This window comes from Engystomops pustulosus, chromosome 5 (assembly GCF_040894005.1).
Source record: "Engystomops pustulosus chromosome 5, aEngPut4.maternal, whole genome shotgun sequence".
NCBI classification, from domain to species: Eukaryota; Metazoa; Chordata; class Amphibia; order Anura; family Leptodactylidae; genus Engystomops; species Engystomops pustulosus.
In genome coordinates, this window is record NC_092415.1 from 64075336 (window position 1) to 64093337 (window position 18002).

The following is an 18002-nucleotide window of genomic DNA, read 5'->3' on the forward strand; positions in this document are numbered from 1 at the left end:
ACCACCGAATTTGTCGGAGCGTAGCTGCGACAATAGGGCATGGCAGCGACAGATGGCTTGGGACACTGGGAGCGCCGAGGCAGGTAAGAATAGGTTTATTTTTTTTCACAACTCCCAGCCCACCAATAAAGTTTTTATTAATGTCAGACAACCCCTTTAATAGTGCCTGCTATATCACAAATACACAGGACCACACATATTAGGCCACTCAAGGCATTCTTGAAAGTGACATCACTTCTTGGCTCCTGTTGGGTTTCAGAAGCTTTCTTGATCTGTCTATTGTATTCTATTTTATTGCATGTCTGTGCACATGCTTTGTATGGATTTGTTTGGATTCTTACACAATACTCTGTTAGTTTCTCATATGACTTGAGGTTTGCTGGAAATAATCTTGTCACTTTTGGTAGCAAAGAATTAGGAAATGCCAGATCCTGTTTATGTCTGAGTGGCAGTGCAATTTATCCTGGGAAACGCACAGAGATTTTTGTTGATGAGGATAAAAAAAAAGCCACGAAAAGAGGAAATTTTGCAACACCATATGTAAATAATAGTGCTGCTGTGTAAGGACAAGTATATAACTACAGTAATGCACTTTCGCTACCACCCCCCTCTCCATTTGTTAACCTCTGTCCTTCTTGTTTCAATCAGAGGAGGGAGGCAAATGATGAGCTTCCTGGAAATTCTTTCAGATAACATTTCCATCTGCTTCTTACAGCAAGTATGAAATGCAGATTCCAGTTTCCACACTCCAATGTTGTGCATTAAAAATACAAAAGTGTATATAATGTCTATATGTTTATATAGAGTTTACTTTACAGGGGTTTTTGTATAGTAATGGATAGTTATATAGGGTAAACCATGATGACCTCAATGCAGTGATAGTTGCTGATTGCAAAACTGATTTACAGGGGAAAGTGTAGTTGTCTAGTAGCTATAAACCACAGGTTTCCATAGAACAAATACATACCGCAGATTAATTCCAGAAACATATCTGAATGTTTCCTCTGTTGAGAGCTGAGGATATTACATACAATAACTACAAAATCCAAATGGTACCTAGTTATACATTGGGATTAGTGTTCTATTTGTCATCTAATTTATAAAAAAAGGACACCAAAATGTTATTCCACAATGTTACATTTTTAAGTCACAGTCCTTTCAAGTACTGTATATACCTGAGTATAAGCCAACCCGAGTATAAGCCGAGGTACCAGAACTGAAAAAAACGTATTGACTCGAGTATAAACCTATGGTGGAAAACGGATTTGTCACAGCGTCCACCGAGTAGTGTAATTCCCAGCAGCCTCCCCCAGTAATGAAATGCCTTGCAGCAGCACCCCTAGTAATGAAATGCCCTGCAGCATCCCCAAAGAATGAAATGCCTGATGTAATGCCCCAATTAATTAAATGCTCTGCAGCCCCCCTTAGAATGAAATGCCCTGCAGCCCGCCTATTAATGAAATGCCTTGCAACCCCCATTAATGAAATACTCTGCAGCCCCATTAATGAAATGCCCTGCAGCTCAGCGGTGTATAAAAAAATAAACATACATATTCACTTTCCGGCGCTCCCCGCAGCTCCTCTTGCTTCTTCTCTTCCCTCATAGCAGTGCTCTGCCCCATGGCACATACTATGTAAAAACTGTGGCGGGGTTTTTCTGCACAATTTTTGTGCTGAAAAACTCGGCTTTTACACAACTATATACGGTATACCCCCCTCTTTGGACAAGACAAGTTACATAGTTAGATAGATTGTGCCAGAATTCTGGAGTATTTTCATTAGAAAATCTCAGGAGCACAATGTAAATATTCAGCTTCTATATGGAACTAACCGTGGAAGCATTATGTCATGACTATGGGTCACAAACTATTTGATATTATTATTGATATAGCCTGCATGTGCTATCCCAACAGAAGTTACCATTGGATTTTAACAAAAGGCAACAGTACTAACAATTGTTGTTATGTGGGGAAATATGCCCTTAACTTATTAGAGTTGCTAGTGACCTAAAATATACATATCCTTCAGTCTCATGGCACAGGAACTTACATGGAAATTTCTGACTCTTAGATGGTTTCAAGACACCAACAAAAAATCAGCAGACGGAACTCTTTGGCCTTCAGCCAACAGTTACAACATAATGCCTGAAAAACAAACATATCTGCAGGACATCTCTTTCTTCTATATATACTGACTCTTCTTCCTAGTTACTTTGTTTTATTGAGAATGCTAGAATATCATTTGAACTAATGCTGTTTTTTATTTTTTAAGATGAATCTAGGAGGCAAAGGGCATGGAAAAGGAAAAAAAATAAACCTGTGGACCTGTAATAGCTTACACCTTTCACCTGTGGCAGGGCCTGGTTTCCCTATGTTTCTGATCTCTTGCCTGTTTCTTGACTATTCTATTTGGATTGTGATCTGGTTATTGTTATTCCCTGCTGTTGCCAACCCGGATTGTGTACCTCGCCTTATTGTGTTTTGTCTGTCTGTACTGTAACGTGGGAACATCACCCGGTTATTGGCCTCCCTATAGGGGGGACCCAATAAGTAGGTAGGGGCAGATTTGGGGTCTCAGTGCCAGGGCTCACTGTCCTTGTTTTGTGTCCTGCCCTTATGTTAGGGCACACTGGTCAACTCACTTGGGTATGAATACAGTTTTCCTTCAACTCTACCCAGACTTGACAGTTCCTTTCCTCAATCCATTACCTCTGAGTCTTCAAGCTACATTTTCACCCTTAAAGGGGTATTCTCGTCTGGGCTCTCACATTCAGTTTCACTAATCTTCCATATATAAACATTTCTTCAATTGGATGTTATTAAAAAAAATGTTCCTGTGTGAAGATAATTTCTCATAAATGTAGTCATTCTGTCCTTAGAAACGAGATGACTTCCTTGGATACGACCATGTCACACTCTGGTAGCGGTGGCCAGACATGCGCTATACAGTCCTGCCTGACCTCCTGGATTCAGCAATCATTACCACAGGATGGCTGTGCGACATGTAGTAACTCCCGGACATTTTATATACAAAACCTTTTTGTTTATTTGTGCAATCTCTCAGGCAGAGGTGGCCGTATCCGAGGAAGCTATCTCGTTTCTAAGGGACAAAATGACTACATTTATGAGAAATTATCTTCACACAGGTAATTTTTTTTAATAACATCTAATTTAAGAAGTGTTTATATATGGCATATTTATCAAACTGAATGTGAGTGTCCAGACGAGAATACCCCTTTAAGAACCCACTCTATAGACTTTACTCTTATGTCACCAAATCACCAGTTTTCAATCCTCTACTGTCCACTTTTTATATCTTTTTACAAACTCTGACAGTTTTTTCAGGCCACGATCCCAGACTTGTGTGCATGTCACATTTACTGTTATCCCAGTCCAGTCCACTGCCACGTTTGACGCATTAGAATTTACTTTGTGATGAGCTGATATATTGCATGGACATCCACTTTTTGGCTTTGGAAGGGATGGACAGTCCTCATTCGTTCAACTGGCTGCAAGACTGCTATCAATAAGCTGGGTAATATTTTTTTGGAGAAATCGTCTTCGTGACTGATGCTCCATTCAAACCAGTGACCTTTTGCTTGGCAATCACACTAATTATACATTGAATTACATTGAATTGGGAAATGTGAAAACAAATTATAATTTGTAGTGTATAAGAAAAAGCTTGTTCTGCCACCACCATGGTAAGATATGGAGACTGAATGTCAAAAGGTCAAAACATTGTTACCCACTTTCTAGTCTGTCTATGGCAATTGGTCACATGGTCTGTTTGCAGCTGAGTTCCATTCAAGTAAATGGAAATTGGCTATAATACCAAGCTTTAACTTTTTACACAGTTGGTTGTGATAAATCTTTCAGTGTAAAAACACAAGTGATACTGGATGGTTTTGCATAAAGGAATTTGGTGTAAAAGGAAGTGATGAGGCTGACCCTATAAATAAGGTATTTAGTCAGCAGAATAGTTACTACATTGTAGTATTTTCACAAGAACTCATGGGAAATGATTACTGTACATTGGGTGTTACATATGTGAAAACATTTTCTCACCATGACAAAATCTGTCATTTGACTCCCTTCCTAATTTTGTATTGACTCACTACACATAAATGTATCAGATTATTATAAATATGAATTGAAAATATAATTATATAATTATGGCAAAAACATTCATCATAATGATATTGTATGGTTGTTGCACTTGCAAGTGCAAGAATATTATAATTTAAAAGAAATAATCGTAATATATATATATATATATATATATATATATATATATATATATATATGCATATAACCGTATCCATCTAATATATACAAGGTTTGGACCAGAGTTGGGAAACAATACAACTACTTTATAAAGAGCCAGTGGTTAAGGTTGGCTAGGGTCGATGGGGCTGCGTCTGACTTGCACCATGACAAGGCTGTCCATTGTCGCCATTACTGTTTGCTCTAGCCATTGAGCCGTTGGCATCTGTGATCAGACAGAACCAGGGTGTTACAGGGATTAAATATACAAGAGGAGAAAAAAAAAGATTTCACTTTACGCAGATGATTTTCTGCTGTTTCTTTCCAGAGTGCAGAACTATTTACCAGTAGTAGTGGATATTATTTCTCAGTTTGGTTGTAACTCCAAGTTGTGCATTAATTGGTCCGTGTCCGCTATGCCTCAGGTCTTCGTCATGTACAGTGAGGAGATATACTAGTTGTGTTGGAGTTTAATCCCTACAGTGGGTACAGAAATTATTCAGACCCCTTTACATTTTTGACTCTTTGTTTCATTGCAGTCAAACGGTAAGATCTTTTTTGCTTATTAATGTACATTCTGCCCCCCACCATGACAGAAAAATGTAGAATATAAATGTTGATATTTTTGCTAATTTATTAAACTAGAAAAAATAATATATCACATGGTCATAAGTATTCAGAGCCTTTGTTTTGACTGCTGTCCATTTTCTCCTGATACTCATTGAGATGGTTCTACTCCATCATTGGAGTCCAGCTGTTTTTAATTTAACTGATTGTACTTGATTAGGAAAGACACATACCTCACTGTCAGAGCTCATGAGAATCATGAGGTCCAACAAACTGCCCCAGGAGTTCAGATACAGAATTGTGACAAAGCACAGATCTGCCCAAGATTACAAAAGAATTTCTGCAGCACTCAAGGATCCTAAGAGCACAGTGGCCTCCATAAAACTTAAATGGAAGAAGTTTGGGATGGCGATAACTCTTCCTCGACCTGGCCATCCAGCCAAACTAAAAAATCATGGGAGAGGAGGCTTGATGAGAGCGGTAAGGAAAAACCCCAAGATCACTATTGCAGAGTGTGCCAACAGAAGCCTCTAATCATGACACATGAAAGCTACATACGGTGTGCAAAAAAACCCATGAAGGACTCCCAGACTATGAGAAATAAGATTCTCTGGTCTGATGGGACATAGATTGAACTTTTTGGTTTTTATTGTAAGCGGTATTTATGGAGAAAACCAGGCACTGAACATTACCTGCCAAATACAACCCCAACTGTGACACATGGTGGTGGCAGAACCATGCTATGAGGGTGTTTTTACAGGGGCAGGATGACTGGTTGCAATTGAAGGAAATATGAATTAGGCCAAGTACAGAGATATCTTTGATGAAAACCTCTTCCAGAGTGCTCTGGACCTCAGACTGGGCCGAAGGTTCACCTTCCAACAAGACAATGACCTTAAGCACACAGCTAAAATAATAAAGCAGAGGCTTCAGAACTACTCTGTTACCATTCTTGACTGGCCCATACAGAGCCCTGACCTAAACTCCATCTCTGGAGAGACTTGAAAATGGCTATCCAGCAATGTTCACCATCCAACCTGAAGGAAGTAGAGTGGGTCTGCAAGGAAGAGTTGCATGGGATCTCCAAATTCAAGTGTGAAAAACTTGCAGCATCATTCCCACGAAGACTCATAACTGTAGTAGCTCAAAAGGTGCTTCCACTCAATACTGAGGAAAGAGTCTGAATAATTATGACCATGTGATATTTCAGTTTTTCTTGTATATTAAATTAGCAAAAATATCGACATTATTGATCTTACCAATTGACTGCAAAGAAACAAAGAAGAAAATTTAAAGGGGTCTCAATACTTTCCATACCCACTGTAGGTTTACATTTTACCAGGTCCATAAATGATTATGTGTACTTAAATTTGGAAGCTTTGCTGGGAGAAATCTCATCCAGGATTTTGGTGTGGTGTAAATTACCCCTGTCCTCTGTGGGTCATACACATTTGATAAAGATGATCCTAATGCTGCAACTGTTGGTTTGGTTTTGTAGGTATTGGTATTGGTTCCTTTACTTACATGACTTCTTCAGAGACCTGGTCTGGAAGAAGGGAGTCCCGAGAATTATTCTGGAGAAGCTACAGATGCTAAAAGATAAAGGGCCCTGCCTAATGTGTGGGCCTACTATTTAGCTGCACAGTGTCAGCATTTAGGGAGTTGGGAGTTTTCAGTAGAAGAAACGTGGTGCCCAAGAGTAGATCAGTATTTTATTGGGCGATTGGCTGTATAAGCAGCTTTTGAAAAAAAGGTGAATGGACTAAGTTTACCACATTATGGGCAATCACCATTTGGGAGAGTTGCCAGTTGCCTTTAAGTATTACTTATTGAATTGCAGATGTGCAGTATGTGGACTTCATATATGTATACTTTACTGTATGTTATATATATGTTGGAAAAAAATGTTAACCGATTTAAAAATATGAGTAAGGGAACAACCTCTATTACTTACATCTTTTAGGTTGTTTCATTATGGCCAGGAGACAACCATTTTCAAGGAGTATTCTGATCCAAAGTAATTATCATCTGCTTACAAGATCCCCTATTACTAGCACTGTTCCATGGGCAATGAATAGAGTAGCAGGGTTTGTGCTTCAAGAGCCTCCTATCTGGAGAAAACCTGGAACCTGTGTGTTTTGTTATGGCAGTCAGTAGGGGCTCCAGCAGTTTGATAATAATAATTCCTTTATTACACTTAAAGGGGCTTATTTATCATAGCATAGGAAAAAAGCGCAGTCACGTTTGAGAAGTCCCTGGCAGCTGCGAGTGCATCGGCGGGGGGGCAGGAACACCCCATGCCAGCCAACTCCCTAACTCCCTACGCCCACATTGACGCATTAGTACGTCCGTGCGGGAAGCTACTCTCCACAAACAGACGTACCATTACGACGGGCTTCTGGCAATGGCTCACAAGCGAAGCCGTTACCAGCAGCAGTGTGTTTCAAATGTACCAAACAACTGACACTAACACCCTCCTTCAGAGATGTTTCCAGCATGCAAGACAATGGCGTATAAGGGACTTCCTCCTATGGAATGGTCTCCCGTGCCACTTCTCGGGGGATCCATTGCTCCTTAGGGCAGCCCCAAGGTCTGTCAAGTGCCCGATCAGTCCTGCAGGCAGATCGCACCTGGGTCTGACTGTAAACTGTCTGTGCTTGCATCTGCATGCACAGACAGTTTACACTGTTCAGCAGTACATTAGCAATGCAGTGTCTTGGACTTGAATCAATACCCTTAAAAAATGCTAAAAAAATGTTATGCGTCGCTAAATAAGACAGCCCTTAACCAGGTTTGTGAGCTGAAAAATAAAAAAGTGATGCTAAAATTAATAAGATTTTCTCCAAATTAGTTTTTATTCTGTAAAATGTAGACATATAAATGAGGTATTGCTGTAATTGTTGTGACCCATAGAATAAAATTAACATTATTTTCATGGTATGGTGAACGGCCAAAAAAAAAGCTAAAAAATCTTAACAAAAATTGATGATTTTCATTTCCTCCTCCAAGAAAGTGTTAATAAAATCTTATCAATTAGCTATAGATGACTGAAAATTATCTGCCTAAAAAGTGCATCTTATCAAGCAAAAAATAAGCCCCCGTATGTCCACATAAAAAAAATGATAGCCTGTACAAGGTGACAATGCAAATCTGGTCTGGATGGCGCCTCCTTCCATTCTATGCTGTTGTGACACATGGGATATAGGAAAACTCCAGAAAAATTGGGTAGCAAGCTTTGTGAAGCTTTTTTTTATTTAATCCAATTTGAATGTTTAACTTTTGAGTTAAATGAATATATTGTCCAAAAAAATGTCAGTTTCTAAATGGAACATCCTTTTTGTTCTAACCCCTATAAAATGGGGTCTTACTATTATTTAGGCCTCTCACAGTCACTTTATGCTGAATAGGTTTCTCTAAATAGAGGGTTTGTGATTTTCCATAAAACTTCAAAAAATCGCACCCAAATTCCGAGCCACATAACTGACGCATGCAACTCTTTTGTGTCGTGGCTGCACTATTCTTCATGCAACACAAATTTTGTCAATGAAATGGGTGTTCTAGTGCTCAGAAGTGTGTCGCATGCCCCATTTTAAAGGTCTACCAAACAAAAGTTGGTGCACTCTGTTGGTGTAGTGCAAGGGGTTCCAGACTCATGAAGAAAGTTTTTAGTAAATGTGCCCCAATGTGTCACGAGAAAACATTCTCAAAATCACCTGGATATGTTAAAGAGCTCCAAAGTGCTCGATGGGTATGCATCCTTGAAGGGGTTAAAATTGCGCTTAGAGTGGCATGTCCTGGGTTGCCTGGGACTGCAGGAGAATGCCTTTCAAGCAAACTCTTTGCCTAGAAAGGGGTCTCTGAGTGCAACCCCTGGAACACATGCCGCCACAGGTGTCACTTTGTACCTCCTATTAGTTGACTTAGATTATGCCTGCAAATTTTGTTTTAAAGTAAACCTTTCACCAGGAATGTGGTTTTAAGCTGGTAACCAAATATACTATCTTATGCGGATTTTAAAAATGCCCACATCAGCATTCTGAATCATTTCAGTAGTTTATATAAGTTTGATTTACATTATCTGGCTCCCTGCCAAAAGTGTGTGTAGAGTCTCAGGAGTGTGGGGGAGGGGGCAGCTATATCTAGTCTATATATATGTGTGTCCTATATCTCCTCATTCATTCTTCCTCTCCCCCACAGCATCCCCCTACCCTGTCCACTCAATGCACTCCACTAAGAATGCTGACAAAGGCATTTTTAAAATCAGCATAACATAGGCTATTGGCTGCCAGCATACACAATACCAATATCACACAGAAGACCTGCGGGGGCCACCGGTAAGGTGAGCTTTGATTTTTGTATTTTTTTTACTCGAGTATAAGCCGAGCTTGAGTTTTCAGCACATTTTTTGTGCTGAAAAACTCAGCTTATACTCGAGTATAACGGACCGTTTCACGCTGTCTGGCATAATTTTGCTCCCTGTATGGCTTGAATAAAACGATATTCACAGTTTGTGGTGAGTGCACAAGTTTTTCTTTTTCTACTGAAGAGATTTGCATACATGAACTCCTTGTCTTGTTTGCACCACCGCCAGTGCCAGTTTGACATTTTTTGTGTTGTTGATAGTGGCTGGATGTATTCCAACATCCAAAAACAGTCCACATTTGGCCGGCAACTCACACTACAGATCCCATAAGGTTAGGGACAGATTTCATATTCTATAAAAAGATGTACAAAAGTCATATATGGTGTATCATACCTGCGTTTCAATTGCCAGCGTCTACACGGATGACGCACGTTTTGGCACGCTGCCTTTATCTGGGGGTATATGTGGTGTGTGTATGCTGTATGTATGTTTATGCTGTCTGTGTACATATGGTGTGTATATGATATATGTATATAAGTATATAAATGTGTGTATCTATGAGTGTATATTCTCATTTGTGAGTATACAAATATGCATATTTTTTAAAGGGGAAAGTCCCTATGGGGCACTGCTTCTCCTTAATACACCCCTGTGACTGCAAATACTTTTCCATATCTCTCTCAGGCCAAATACATTCTCTTCTGGGAGTCCCATGTATACTAATTTAATGCAGGTGTAGATTAGCATACCCTTCACGGTTATATATGTATGCATTATGCCCCTTTCACACATGCCGTGTGGGGATGTATATTGCATCTACATATATATATATATATATATATATATATATATATATATATATATATACACAGGCGGTCCCCTACTTAAGGACAACCGACTTACAGACGACCCCTAGTTAATGACCCCATTGCCCCCTTAGACCTCTGTTGAAGCTCTCTGGATGCTTTACTCTAGTCCCAGATTGCAATAATCAGCTGTAAAGTGTCTGTAATGAAGCTTTATAAAATATACAGTTTCGACTTACGTACAAATTCAACTTAGGAACAAACTTATGGACTATGGACCTTATCTTGTAAGTAACCTGGGGACTGCCTGTATATATATGCATTTACAAATACTTGGATAGGGTGTTTGGAGATTTGTGGGGTTCAGGTTTACTTGTAGAGCACTCCTCCCCCACTTCTCTTCTGGTATTTCTTTGTTTGCATTTTTTAACAATTTAATACAAACAAAATTGGGGTAAGGGGGCCGTAAAACTAATAAACCGTATACATTCACCTTCTCCGCTGCTCCCGCTGAGAGGCGAGCGGTGCCGCACTGACCACAGCCTACCTGCTTCAGTGTGACTTATAAGCTATATGCAAACAGTGGCCAGCAATGATGGATGATGCAGTGGCTGAATGGGAGCGCTGGAAGGGGTGAGTATTGTCACAGTCTAAGTGAACTCCCGGTCTCCGCCAGAGCACGCCGCAGAGCGGGATGGTCTTGCTGCGGCGGGGAGTCACCAGGTCGCTCCATGGGTGCGACTAGGCCCTTGGCGGCAGCCAAGGTAGGAACATAGGGACCACGGATGGCAGGCAGGACCACAGATGGCAGGCAGGACCACGGAAGGCTGGCAGGACTTCGGAAGGCTGGCAGGACCTTGGAAGGCTGGCAGGACCTCGGAGCGCCACAGGATACCAGGACCGCCACAGGACACCAGGACCGCCACAGGACAACACGGAACAAGAGAACACCACGAAACACAGGAAAACTGGAACACGGGAACACCACGAACACGGGAACTCAGAGGCATCTGGAAATGCTCAGGAAGGCTTTCTCCTCAGAAGAATGAGCTGAAGATCCGGCAGGGAATGCTGGGAGTAGCCAGGCTATATAGCAGAGACAGGATACCAGCGCCAATAAGGAGGACGCTGGCCCTTTAAATTCCTGGAGAGTCTCACGCACTCTAGCAGCGGGGACGCGCGCAAGCTCGTCAGACAGCAGGGCATGCCGGACGGGCCGGAGCCAGGAGCCGGGACATGTAAGTATCGAGCTGGAGGAGCGGGGCAGCGGCAGATACAAAGCAGAGCACGGGTGCACCCACGATCCGCAGCATGGATCGCGGGGTTACCCGTGACAAGTATAAGAGGTTTGTTATTTTTACAGCTCCCCCTGCCATATATAAAAATGTATCTCCTGACAACTCCTTCACTAAAGCTTGTATATTTTGTGTACTTGTTAATTGTAAGAAATTACTTTTATTTCTTTTGGTGTATTTTGATTCTGTTTAGTGTGGGACAGTTTTTGATTTCATGTATTTATATGGATATACATGCACTTACATAGCCAATAATATGATTCTGGAAAAATATTTTGATAATGTTTCTATTTGTTGCTTTAGGTTGAATAATATAACATTATTGTGTTGTTCATTATCTTGTTCATTTTTGCAGGATACCGGAGTTGGAAAATCTAGTATAGTTTGCAGATTTGTTCAAGATCATTTTGATCATAACATCAGCCCTACTATTGGGTAAGTGAACTCCAACTACTGTGTATACAATGGGGCACATTTACTTACCCGGTTCTATCGCGATTCCCGCTGTGCGTTGTCTGCCGATCATGGACTCGGCGCGATTCACTAACATTGTGCGCCCGGTTTCCTGCATGTGTCGCTTCCCCTCAGGTCCGCCGGAGTTCACCTTTTTCTTCCTGGTGCATGTAAGTGCATTTTCTTACGACACAATTTAAATGTTAAATCCCGCGCTCAGTCCTAATCCGATGGCCCGCCCCCTACCCCCTGAATTATGTTGAATGAAAGCCGGCACCGATGCGCCAAAATCCCCTGCTAAATGCAACACAAAACGGAAATCGTTGGAATATCCGAAGTTAGTGCGGTCCACGGACCCTTAGTAAATAAGCCCCTATGTATCTGGAAAGTCTTAAAACCCTCTCACTGTCTTTTTACATTTTGTTAAGTTGTGATGTTTTGCTTAAATTAAACCAATCATCAAGTGTTCAATTTTCCCATCTATTCTGCACTGAATATTCTATTATGACAAAGTGAAAACAGAATGTTCAGAACCTTAAATAGGACCTTTCACCACCTCCATCAACTCCAACTTTTTTGCATTCTTTAATAGGTGCTGTTCCTCTGGCTCTGGCCAGAATTATGGAGGCCAATCTGTTTTTAGAACTTTAAGTGCAGCAGACTTTTTTCTGTACCATTCTCCTGTTCTGTGCCTTTACACAGTTTTGTATATGTACTAACGTAGTAGCATATTATAATATGGGCTGTTTTCCCTGCATTTCTCATACATGTGTTCTAGCTACTGACATAAATGTATATAATAACCCTGAGGTTCCTGAACTGCAGCTCTGAAGAGTAGAGGACCAGTTTAAGGTTTTTGTGGGTATTTGTGTGTCTGCCTGTCTCTATGTGAGTGTTCTTCCAAAAATCACCTCTAACCAACATGTGAGGACTACATAGTAAAGTACTAGTCCTACCCTTCAAATATGAATATAGCAAAGTTGTAATACTCCTAACTTGTATATATGGACTCCACTGGGGTACTCCCTTCCTGCATCTATAGGGTCATCTAATCTTAACTTGCTTACACAGCACATATTGCTACTGTATACCTGTGCATGTGTTTTTTTTTTTAAAAACAAAGGTAAGCATTCAGAATTGTAAAGGGGTGTTCTCATTTCGACAAATTAATGTTATTGTTTACATGATGAAAAATTATACATTTTTCCATTATACTTTCTGTATCAATTTCTCCTGGTTTTCTAGATCTCTGCTTGCGGTCCTTCTATAGAAAGCTTCTGTGTTTATTTCCAGTGGACAGAAATACGACTATGATAACACAGGTTCAGGGCTCGTTTGTATCAGAGACCAATCAGAGCTGTGTGCTATAATGAGCTGTGCACCTATGTCCACTGGAAATGAACAATGAAACCTCCATAGAATGACAGCAAGCAGAGATCTAGAAAACCATGAGGAATTGTTACAGAAAGTATATTGGAAAATTGTATTACTTTTTATCGTACCAACAATAACATTTATTTGATGAAATGGGAATATAATAACAATGATAAGAAATAAATAGCAGTGATCATCACACCTACTGATTAAGGGCTCGAAACATTCATACAGTCCAGGGATCATGGCAGTGTAGGTCTACTTGCCATTCTTTTCTTCTCACGACCTCATATAGACTGCAATGTAGCGATCTGTCTATGAATGAAAAACAGGAGTAATTTGCACCTCAAATAGTGTGCGCCACATTTATGTAAGGTTTGAGATTTTTAGGCAGTTTTCCGACTCATCTGAAAAGGGGCATGTCCTCGGTAACAAGGAGGCATGACTGGACAGAAAATAGCTCATGCGCCAGAAAATTCAGTCCATCCATCAGGAAATTCAATATTGTGGTGCAGCAAACTAGACCAACTAATAGGAGGTGCAAAGTACATCAGACACAATGGGGGACAGAAAAAGAAATAGTGGGACAGCGCAGCAAGCAGAGGGATCAGGGTCCCAACCAGGTTGTTGACTTCAACAAACCCAACTCAAAAGAATATCTAGGTAATCTGAAAAGAACATACAGGGAAGCAGCACTCCTGAAAAGTGTGAAGATTTATTTGCCCATGTCATGGGTGCCCCCGCGATCCATTGCACAGATCGTGGGCACACCTGTGCCCCTCTCCGTGGCGCTGCCCCTGCCCAAACTCACCTCTCCATGCTCCTGTCCGGCCTAGCCTGTGCGTGCACCTGGTGGCACCCTGCCGCAGCAAGACCATCCCACTTTGCGATGGGCTCTGGTGAAGACCAGGTGCCACTTGGATTCCATTCCCAGGTGCCGGCTAAAACCACCTCCAGCGGTGGTCCAGAGGGTCCACTGACCCCAATCCCTGACAGCCAAAAGGCAAGATGTGACTAGAGATGAGCGAGCACTAAAATGCTCGGGTGCTCGTTATTCGAGGAAAACTTTTCCCGATGCTCGAGTGCTCGTCTCGAATAACGAGCCCCATTTAAAGTCAATGGGAGACTCGAGCATTTTTCAAGGAGACCAAGGCTCTGCACAGGGAAGCTTGGCCAAACACCTGGGAACCTCAGAAAAGGATGGAAACACCACGGAAATGGACAGGAAACAGCAGGGGCAGCATGCATGGATGCCTCTGAGGCTGCTTAATCGCACCATTATGCCAAAATTATGGGCAACAGCATGGCGATGACAGAGTGACCGAATGAGGCTAGATAGCATCTAAAACATCCAATAATTGACCCTGACACTATAGGGGACGGCATGCAGAGGCAGCGGCAGCAGCGACAGGCTAAAGAGTGGCATGGCGACATACCCCAAATGGACTCAGGCTTCAAACCAATTAAAAAAATTCCTTTTGGCGAGGATAACGTGTAGCACTGTATGTATCAGTATTTTGCCTGGTTAAAGGACACCTGTCATCAGGTCTGTGTCACTAGTCTTGTAACTACTACCTGATGGAGCAGCTCACAAGGATCCTTCACAGCCTTTATCTAGTTATTTCATACATTAATCATTATAAAATCATCTATTTTTTATCATGTAAATGAGGCTGGTCACATGGTCAGAGGCAGTGATGTTACCCCTCCCCTCTCCTCCCCCTGCTCATGTCTGTGTGTAATGTATAGTAAAGCATGGCTAGTGTGTGTGCTGCATCTGCTGACATGCTGCATCCTCCTAATATACAGGTGAGAGACACAGACATCAGCTACACATGAATCTGACATGTTCTGCTGTAACATGGCTGCCTGGAGCTGTTGTATCTCTCCTAAACACACACAGGCTGCAGGGGGCGCCAACACCAGGAAGCACATCATTATACAGCCTCACACCATTATACCGGCTGTCAGTCATGCACTGGGGGTGTGGTTGTGCCTCCCACTCATGAATAAGGTGGACAGCTTGAATATGCTAATGCTTCATTGGACATTTCACAGGTCATTTGCATACAGCTTTAGGACCTCATTGCTTAGGTTTACAGGCATGTAGAGGGACAATGAAGGGATAGAGGCAATGCTCTCTAATGGCAGTTTATGAAAATATATTTAGTTTAGGGGGATTATTTTGCATGACGGGTTCTCTTTAAGGCGGCAGAGAGGAACCAAAGGAGGTGAGCAAGAAGCGCTGAAATGATTTCCTATGTGAACAAAAGGTTGACGGTATATTTAGTCGATAACACAGCATGGTGGCAACATAGTGACCAAGTTCCATAACGTATCTGGTGAAACACCCAAAAAATTAGCCTGACACAGCTCGTTGAAAAGGGGATGACATGTGGAGGCAGCCATGGAGACGACTTCCATGATTAAGAGCGACAGTATGGGGCATCCATATTGCGCTGCTATGATTGCAACTTCAGGTCTCCAGCATGGCGGCGACAGATGGGCCAAGTTCCATTATGTATCTGGTGAAACACCCGAAAATTCTGCCTGACACAGCTCGTTTGATTTCCTCTCCAGGGATGAGAGTGGAAAGATTTTGCTTGTACCGTGGGTCCAGGAGAGTGAATACCCAGTAATCGGTGCTGGAATAAATTCTTTGAACGCGAGGGTCACGGGACAGGCAGCCTAGCATGAAATCTGCCATATGCGCCAGAGTCCCAACGCGCAAGAATTCACTCCCCTCACTGGCCTGACTGCCCATTTCCTCCTCCTCCAACTCCTCCAACTCTTCTGCCCATACACGCTGAACAGTGAAGGACTGAGCAATGCTCCCCTCTTCTGTCTCGCCAACATTCTCCTCCTCTTCCTCCTCATCCTCCTCCACCTCCTCCGATATGCGCTGAGAAACAGACCTGAGGGTGCTTTGGCTATCAACAAGGGAATCTTCTTCCCCTGTCTCTTGTGACGAGCGCAAAGCTTCCGACTTCATGCTGACCAGAGAGTTTTTCAACAGGCCAAGCAGCGGGATGGTGAGGCTGATGATGGCGGCATCGCCACTGACCATCTGTGTTGACTCCTCAATGTTACGCAGCACCTGACAGATATCAGACATCTACGTCCACTCCTCATTGTAGACTTGAGGAAGCTGACTGACCTGACTACCAGTTCTGGTGGAAGTTGACATCTGGCAGTCTACAATCGCTCTGCGCTGCTGGTAAACTCTGGATAACATGGTTAATGTTGAATTCCACCTCGTGGGCACGTCGCACAACAGTCGGTGAGCGGGCAGTTTGAGGCGGCGCTGCGCTACCCTGAGAGTAGCAGCATCTGTGCTGGACTTCCTGAAATGTGCACAGATGCGGTGCCCCCTAGTGAGCAAATCAGACAGATTGGGGTATGTCTTGAGGAACCGCTGAACTATGAGATTTAAAACATGGGCCAGGCATGGCACATGTGTCAGTCTGCCGAGTTGCAGAGCCGCCACCAGGTTACGGCCATTGTCACACCCAACCATGCCTGGCTTCAGGTTCAGCGGTGCCAGCCACAGATCAGTCTGTGCCGTGATGCCCTGTAATAGCTCTTGGGCGGTGTGCCTTTTATCGCCTAGGCACAGCAGTTTGAACACTGCCTGCTGTCGCTTAGCGACGGCACTGCTGCTGTGCCTAGAGCTACCGACTGATGGCGCCATGCCCATGGATGGTAATTCGGAGGAGGAGGTGGAGGAGGGGTGGGAGGAGGAGGAGGCATAGTAGGCCTGAGAGACCTGGACCGAGGTAGGCCCCGCAATCCTCGGCGTCGGCAGTATATGACCATCCCAGGGTCAGACTCAGTCTCAGCCTACACCAAGTTAACCCAAAGTGCCATCAGAGACATATAGTGGCCCTGCCCGGCAGCACTCGTCCACGTGTCTGTGGTCAGGTGGACCTTGTCAGAAACGGCGTTGGTCAGGGCACGGATGATGTTGTCTGACACTTGCTGGTGCAGGGCTGGGACGGCACATTGGGAAAAGTAGTGGCGGCTGGGGACCGAATACCGAAGGGCGGCCGCCGCCATGAGGTTGCGAAAGGCCTCGGTCTCTACCAGCCTATATGGCAGCATCTCCAGGCTGAGTAATTTGGAGATGTCGACGTTGAGGGCTTGGGCGTGTGGGTGGGTTGCACTGTATTTCCTCTTGCGCTCCAGCGTCTGGGGTATAGACAGCTGAACGCTGCACATAGAGACATTGGTGGATGCTGTGGAGGATCGTGGAGGCGAAGATGTGGTTTTCGCACGGGAGGTGTTTGGGCCGGGGTCCTGGGCAGGGGGCTGACTAGCAGAGGCAGCAGATGACACAGGGGAAGGAGCAGTGGTGTGCCCGGCCGGAGGTGAACAGCCTTGGTTCCATTGAGTGGGGTGTTTAGCATTCATATGCCTGCGCATACTGGTGGTGGTTAAGCTGGTAGTGGTGGAACCCCTGCTGATCCTGGTGTGGCACAGGTTGCACACCACAGTCCGTCGGTCATCCGGTGTTTCTTTAAAGAACCTCCAGACTTCCGAAAATCTAGTCCTCGCCACGGGAGCTTCACTACGTGAAACATTTGAGCTGATGCACCAGCTCTGGCCCTGCTTCTCCGTCTGGCCCCACCACTGCCTCTTCCAACCTGTTCTCGTCGAGGACTCGCCTCCGTCTCAGAAGCACTGTGTTCACCCGGCCTATCAACCCAGCTTGGGTCTGTCATCTCATCATCCTCCGATCCCTCAGTCTGCTCCCCCCTCTTACTTCCTGCCCTGGCAACAACTTCACCACTTTCTGACAACCGTGTCTCCTCATCGTCCGACGCCTCTTTACACACTTCTTCCACTATGTCAACAATGTCATCATCACCCACAGACTGCG

General features: G+C 43.4%; 1 protein-coding gene across 1 annotated transcript in view; it reads left to right on the forward strand.

Annotated features, from left to right (window-relative positions):
• The window catches only part of RAB31 (RAB31, member RAS oncogene family), a 52338-nt gene that overhangs the window by 1870 nt on the left and 32466 nt on the right, over positions 1-18002 (forward strand). The window contains exon 2 of the mRNA XM_072152242.1: positions 11652-11731. Within this exon, the coding sequence (XP_072008343.1) occupies positions 11652-11731 (80 nt within the window). The remainder of the gene's footprint in view (positions 1-11651; positions 11732-18002) is intronic.